The sequence below is a fragment of the Pediculus humanus genome, genomic scaffold (genome assembly GCF_000006295.1).
Source record: "Pediculus humanus corporis 1103172107455 genomic scaffold, whole genome shotgun sequence".
NCBI classification, from domain to species: Eukaryota; Metazoa; Arthropoda; class Insecta; order Psocodea; family Pediculidae; genus Pediculus; species Pediculus humanus.
The window spans coordinates 131,946-139,773 of record NW_002987075.1 but is presented as its reverse complement, the minus strand read 5'-3'; the positions used below and the strand labels follow the sequence as shown (position 1 = coordinate 139,773).

The window sequence follows — 7,828 nt, the reverse complement described above, 5'->3', positions numbered from 1 at the left end:
TTCATTATCGTGTCATTTAAATGAAAATCCCATTTAGACAGTAAAAATGAAGACATTTTTTTTTTTTTTTTTTTGAAACAAACATGGATTTTGAAATAATTTGAAAAAGTAATGTCGCGATAACATTTTGCGGTTAAACATAAATTTTATATGTTAGTTTATGCTATGTAAATTTTAATATCTCCCACTATTATTTTATACTTTTTCATCGATCGAAAATAAATAATAATAATAATAACTTCACTTTCATTTGTAAAAAAAAAAAAAATTAATTTTTTTATAGCATTCGATTATTATTAAACATCAGAAACAATGTTTTTTCGCTACATCTTTCGTTTCCCCCTCCCCTTCCCTCACCTCGCTATAAAATGCCTTTTTCTCTCTCTCTCTCTCTCTCTCGCGTTTATTTATGTTCATGCCATTTTTATTATGTAAATTTTTAGTATAAAAAAAAAAGATTTTTTTAAATTTTTAAAAAAAAAAAAAAAAAAAAAAAATGAAGTTCAAAAATTTACCATGTAAATAAAATAACATAAAAAAAAAAAAAAAAAAGTTTTGAAGCATAAAATTAAATTAAAAATTTTTAAATGTACAATCTTCCGTGAATTTTTTTTTATAAAAAAAAAAAAAAAAAAGAAAAAAATTTCCACCAAATTAACTTCAATTCTTTTTTTTTTTTTTTTTTTTTTATCATTCGTCAGTTATTTATTAGATTTTTTTTTTTTTTGTTAAAAAAATGTTATTCTCACACGTAAATGTAATATTTTTTTTTTTTTTTGTTTCCATTCAATTTTCAGGTTTTCGAATAAATGGAGGAGTACGAAGAAATCGATTAATATCAAACATGGCGAACGTGAAAATAACGACGGAATCACGTGGGATTTAAACGTAACAAATTCGTTTAAATTAACAAATAAAAAACAAAAACAAATAAACAAACCTGAAGCGGTCACATCCAAAGACGTTAGATCCGTTGGCAAAAATTACGATACTCATTTGAGTTTTTTCATATTATCATCGATTGGATTTATCGCCATGGCCACCCTCACTTTTACTTCTCTTTATTTATCTAAAACAAAAAGAAGAGATCATGAAAATTATCAAAGACAAAGTCAGGATATTGAAGTTTCAAGTATTTCGAGTATAGGAAATGAATTGTGGTGACCTTTGCTAGTGAATGGGGAAACAACAACCCTATCTTAAATCTGTAAAAAAAAAAATTATTGATATATATAAATAAATAAAAAAAGAAAAACAATGTTTAGCTTGTGATTGAAAATGTGTCGAAAAAAACTATTATTTTTTAGGTTATATAATAAGTTATATTTCAAATCTTTCATTTCACTTATTATTATTATTATTATTATTATTATTATTATTATTATTATTATTATTATTATTATTATTATTATTATTAACTTACCTAAAATTAAACAAAAACTAATTTCGCGTATATACAATCTGGAATTTTCAAAAACTTTCCTTAAAATAATTAAATAATTTTTTGTTTTGTTTTTTTTTTTTATAAACTCTAAAGTTTATCCGTGATTAAAACTTTTCCTTAAAAAAAAAAAAAAAAAAAAAAATTTTCTTTTGTTTTTCCTTTAATATTTATAAAAAACAAAAATTTTGTGTTGTTGTTGTTGTTGTGAAAAGGGCAAACGTTTTGGAAAATCACAATAATAATAAGGAAAAGTTAAGGTAAAATAAATTAATTATTTTTAGAAAAGTAAAAAAGGGGGGAGGGGAGGGGAAAAAAACAAGAAGGAGCGGAAAAAGGAAATCGTGAAAAACAAAAAAAAAGGTTGGAAAATTTTTTTTTTCTTTTTCCTTTTTCCCCCGGTTATTAAAATATATATATATATAAACCAAAAAAAGAAAAATTTTATTCCATACTACTTCGAACCGCCATCTTTTTTTTTTTTTTGTCAAATTTTAATTTAAGCTCAGTTACAATAAAAATAAATAATAATAATCATAATAATAATAATAGTAATAATACAAAATTAACGAGAATAAACTTTGTGTCAAAAAAGGAAAAAATATTTTTTTTCCCCCCATTTTTTCTTTCTTTATTCTAATGCCACGACGATGAAAATTTTAATATTGACGAAAAAAAAAAAGGAAAAAAGAAAAATAATAATAATAATAATAAGGAAGAAAAATTTTGTTATAATTACGTCGTATAATCTTTTTCATTAAATTAAATTTTATTAAACTTCATTGTTTTTTTTTAACGTTAAAAAAATTTATTTTTATTTTTTTTTTATTTTTTTTTCTTCTGCTTTTTCTCGGTTAATTTTTTTTTTTTTTTTTTAAATTTTGAAATAACGCCGAATTTTCCGGTACGTTTTTAATAATATAATTAATTTATTTTCTTTTGTAACTCTCTCTCTGTCTCTCTCTCTCTGTTTCATATTATTTTTAATATTAAATTTTTTAAATTATTTATTTTAATTTTTAATTTAAGATTAATTAATGTCAGTGTAATTAATAAAAATCGAAAATAACGTTTTTTTTTTTTTTTAACTAATTAGCTTTTTTGTTATCAATCGACCGACGATAAAATGCCCACAATAAAATCAATAGAATTTATTTAAATAATTAAATTAACAAACAAACAAACAAACAATCGAAAAAATTCGATATAAAAAACCCACCGAGTCTCGTTAAACAAAAAAAAAATTTTTATTTAGTCATTCAATGTCCGTGGGCTCTAAAAACAACAACAACAACAAACAGATAATCGCGTTAGCCCTTCGATTTTAATCGTAATATAAAAAGCTATCGAAAGCTAATGTTTAACTTTACGCGCCTTAAATCTTTTTAATACGAAAAAAAAAAAAAACTTTTAATTCTTTTCGACTACTACGCGATTTTCCATTTACCGGAAATACAGGAAGTTACAATACATTTCCTTTCACCTCGAAAATTTTTATTATTATTATTATTATTATTATTATTATTATTATTATTATTATTATTATTATTATTATTATTATCCAATTGAAAACCAAAAGGAAAAACATTTCGAAAAATTTTTTTTTTTTGAGGAAAAGGGGGAGGGTTGGTTTTAACGAGTGGAGGAGGAGGTGGAATTATTGCTTTAGGGAAGGTTTAATTTTTCTGCTTTTCAGAATTTCCTCAAATTTCAAATTTTTTTTTCTTTTTTTCCTAACTATTATTATTATTATTATTATTTTTTCCTAACTATTATTATTATTATTATTGATTAACTTTCCCCTAAACTCAATTTTTTTGTGTTATTTTTACACGCGTTAAATTTTTTTTTTTTTCCTTTTTCTATTTTTTATATGTGAAACGTTATTATTATTATCATCATCATTCTAATTTTCTGTTTTAACCTCCTTTTCTTATACTTTTCTGCTTCGGATAAACTTTTCTTTTCTTTTTTTTTTTTTTAATAATAAGATATACACAAATTTGGGCTTTGCGCACTTTCGGCTTGACAATAATAAATAATAATCGATATTATTAATTAATTTATTTATTTATTGATCGAAAAAAAAAATAATACTAATAATTCGATATATTTGTGAATCATTTATTTTTTGTATATAAATATATATATATAGCTTTGTGAATAAATCATATTATAAGAAAAAAATAAAATAAATAAATAAATGATGTGCGTGTGTATATATACGTGAATATACATACATAAATTATTATTATTATTATTATTACGGTAAGAAAAATAAAAAAAAAATTAAAAAAAGAAAAAAATTTTATTTTTATTTTGTAAAGTAATTTCAAATATTTCCTTTATAATCCTATCGTTAAAATTAAAATCTTTTTATTATTATGTAACGACGTGGTGAGGAAAAGAGAGATAGAAGAAAGAAAAAGAAGGAAAAATCACCATGGATTCAAAGGGATTTTTTATTAATAATAATAATAATAATAATAATAATATTAATAATAATAATAATAATAATAATGGTGAAATCTTTAATTTGGTATTCCGAATCATTTCCTTAAAGGTATTTGAAATATTTTTCAGTTTGACCCGAGAATTTAATGAATTTCTAAAAAGATGATGATGATGATGTTATTCATCATTTTATTTTTTTCTCTCCCCATTTTATTTTTTCTCCCCATTTTTTTTTTGGAAACGTGAAAAATAAAATAAGGGTGAAAGAAAGAAAGAAAAAAAAAAAAGAAGGGAAAAAATTGAAAACGAAGGAGGAGGTAAAAACATAAAAAAAATAAAATAAAAAAGATCAAATGTTATTTTAATATAAAAGAATAAGAACCTTTTTTTCCCCTCCTCCCCTCCCCCCTCCCTTATTGAAAACTCTCCAACCAGCACCTTCTCTCCCCCCTCTCTCTCTCTCTCACTCTCTCTTTTATAAAATAACGTTTACTTTTCCATGTGAGAAAGTAAGTTGATCTTTTGACTTTTCTTTTTTTTTTTTTTTTATGTCTTAACATATCTAAATAAAATGAAATGAAAGGGAAAAAATTTATATTTCATTTTTTTTCCCCTTCCTCTCTCCTTCCTCTCTTCAGCCCCGCCACACCCCCCGTTTTTCCCCCTTTAATTTTTTTTCAATTTAAACCGGTAGGAAAATACCAAAAAAAGGGAGGGGAGGAGGAGGGGAATGTTGGAGAAGAATCGAGGAATAAAAATGATTTAATATTAAAATAAAAACCTTCTTAAATCTTTACCTACGTATTCTAGTTCAACCTTCCATAAATTTTACAACTTTTCATTGATTTCATAATAATAATAATAATAATACTATTTCGTATATAAATCCCGTTTCTTTAACGAAGGAAAATATACTATTTATGTAAATAACATTCCTCCTACTCACACTCTTATTAAAATATTAATAATAATAATTTGTTAACGATACCTATATATGGTATTTTTCGTCGGAAAATCGTTTTTTTTTTTTTTTTTTTTTAACGTAATGAAGACATATTGTTTAAACAAAAGAAAATTTCAAATTTTTTTAAAATAAAAAGAAAATCCTTTTCTCTTTTTCGTTAAAAAAAAAAAAAGAAAACGAGAAGAAAAATAATTTCTTTTCTTTTCTTTTTTTTTTTAATTTTCTTTTCAAACGTTAAATATTCAAATCGTATTTTTTTAACTAAGAGACTAAATTATTTAATCAGTTCATTTTTATTCGAAACCGGTTTTTTCTTCAAGGTAATTATAAAGTTATGGTTTGGAAAATTTTCTTTCTACGTTTCGTTTAAGAGAGAGAGAGGGGGGGAAGGGGGGTAGAGAGAAAATTCAAGAAATAAATTTTTAAGCAAACAAAACAAAATAAATGCGTCGTACCTTTTTGTTTTTAAATAACCTTTTAACATTATAACGTACCTTTTTATTTTTACATAAAAAAATTTTTTTTTCCGTTAATAAACAAACCGGAAATGGTATTATTGAAAAATTTTCTTTTTTTTCTTTTTATACATAAAACGTATTCGAGTTTAAAAAAAGAAAAAAAAAACGTTTTAATATTTTTTTTAAATGATAGTAAACTTTTTTTTTTAAAAAAACTATAAATAAAGAAAAAGAAAATGAAGAAAAGTGATATTAAAAATAATAATAATAATGATGATAATAATAATAATAATCCCGAGAGAAATTTACAGTTTTATGACGATATTTTTTTTTTTTTTGTGATATCAAAAAGTGAAAAAATAATCCTACCAAAGTTTTTTTTTTTTTTTTTTATCATTAGTCTCCTCTTTCAGTTTTAGTTTAATCTCAAATATCGACTATTTATCAAAAAAAGGAAAGAGAGAGAGAGAAAGAGAGAGATAGAAAATATATAATATCGAAAAGAGAAAAAAAAATTATATTGAAATGTCTCAACGAACAAACAATTTAATATTGTTTAAAAAAAAAAAAAATTGATTTTTTAAAAACGAAATTTTAAAATTTTATAAAAATTTAATTTTTCTTAACTTTTTTCTTTTTTTTATCATCCCTACCACCCTCCCCCTCTCCTTTTTCTCTCTCTCTCTCTCTTCCCCCATTAAAAAACAAAACGAAAAAAATTAATAATTATTTAAAAAAAAAAAAAAAAAAAAACTTACCCTACCTTACTGTGCAGAAAAAAAAAATTATTGCCGAGGGAAATTTTTTTTTCCTCATCTTGCTTTTTCCAGCCACTACAGCAGCAGCATTTATTTATTTATTTATTTTTCTAAAATGAAAAAAAAAATTAAGTTTTGTTTATAATAATAATAATAATAATAATAATAATAATAATAATAATAATAATAATAATAATAATAATAAAGAAAATTCGTAATAAGATTTATTTAAAAGTTTTTTATTTACAAAACAAATAAAAATTATTATTATTATCATTTTAATTAAAAATAATCGATCCATTGATCGATTTATAAAAAATTTTTCTAAATTAATATTAATAAGTTTTTGAATAAATAATAATAATAATAATAAATTTTATTTATTTTATCGACGGTAAAAATAAATAAAAGAACCCTTACATTCTTTAGAACGAAATGTAAACAATTGGGGGGATTTTTGAAAATCCTCCCCTTTTTTTTCCATACACTGACTCCCTTTTAAACTAAAAATCATCAACCCCTAATTAAATTTCAATTTTTTATTAACGGGCACATTATTCAATAAAAAACAGAAAAAACAAAAAAATTTTTTTTCTTTGTTAAACACCTGTAGGCTACATGAGAAAGAAAAAAATTATTTAATTTTTAAAACCAATCAAAAATTTTCTTTTTTTTTTTTTCGTTAATAAAAATATATTTCCGGTTTTTTTTTCATTTAAATTTTCTTTAAGTGACGTCACATACATAAATAAATGCAAATTGATTAATAATAATAATAGTAACGAAATAAATTTTTTTTTTTTCGCATTAAAATTCAAAATGGGATGACATTTAAAAAAAAAAATAAAAAATTTTGTTTGTTTGTTTGTAACTAGTTAAAAATAAATACTTTTAAGGTTTTTAAAAAGAAGTTAGAAAAAATAAAATTTAAACTTGAGTCAACTCTTTACAACATTTAATCCACGCGTTTTTTTTTTTTTATTTTTGATGAAAGTTAAACAAAAATAAATAAATAGAGGAGCTTTTATCAAATTTTAAGAAATAGATACTCTACCACTATTTAATACAAAAGTGGTTTTATAAAAAAAAAGTTTTTTAAACTACTCATCAAATATTTTTTTTTTTGCTCGTTTTTAATTCGGTTTTTTCTTTCTTTTTTTTTTTTTAAATATGGGGTTAAATTAATATTAATAATAAAATTCCAAAACAGACACTGAAGCTGTCACGAACAACAGCGGTTTTCCCCTCTCCTCCCTCCTCTCCTCCTTCCTTCATTATTTATAACTTTGATTATGAGCATGAAATTAAAAAATTTTTTTTTAGATAAAATACGCAACAAATTTTTGACTTATGGTTTTTTTTTAATAAAATTCATAATTCATTAAAAAGCCACAATAATAATAATGATTTTAAAAATGCATAAAAGTAATACTTTTTTTTTTATGTACAAAAATAAAAAAGAAAACGGTATTCATTTCATTTTTTTTTTTTTTTTAATTGCGTTTATTTTATTTTTATTCGCGGCAGGCAAAGCTTCCGTTAGTGTTGAGAAAAAGAAAAAAGTTCTTTTCGTTTTTTAACTTTATTAAATTTAACCTCCCCCTCCTCGCTCCTTTCCCCCCCAAAAAAAACAAAAGAAAAAATGCTTTGAAAATTCAACCGAAAAGATTTTAAGTTTTTTTTTTTTATTGCTTTTATTGCAGCAAATTAAAAAAAAAAAGGAAAGAAAATATGCGGTTTTATTTTTTTAGTA

General features: G+C 22.2%; 1 protein-coding gene across 1 annotated transcript in view; it reads left to right on the top strand.

The window, feature by feature from the left end:
* Phum_PHUM104410 (leucine-rich transmembrane protein, putative) overlaps positions 1 to 1,164 on the top strand; it is a gene marked incomplete at both ends in the record, with an annotated part of 3,792 nt that extends 2,628 nt beyond the window's left edge. The window contains one exon of the mRNA XM_002423976.1: positions 798 to 1,164. Coding sequence (XP_002424021.1) covers positions 798 to 1,164 — 367 coding nt within the window. The remainder of the gene's footprint in view (positions 1 to 797) is intronic.
* Between the last annotated feature and the right edge of the window lie 6,664 nt (positions 1,165 to 7,828).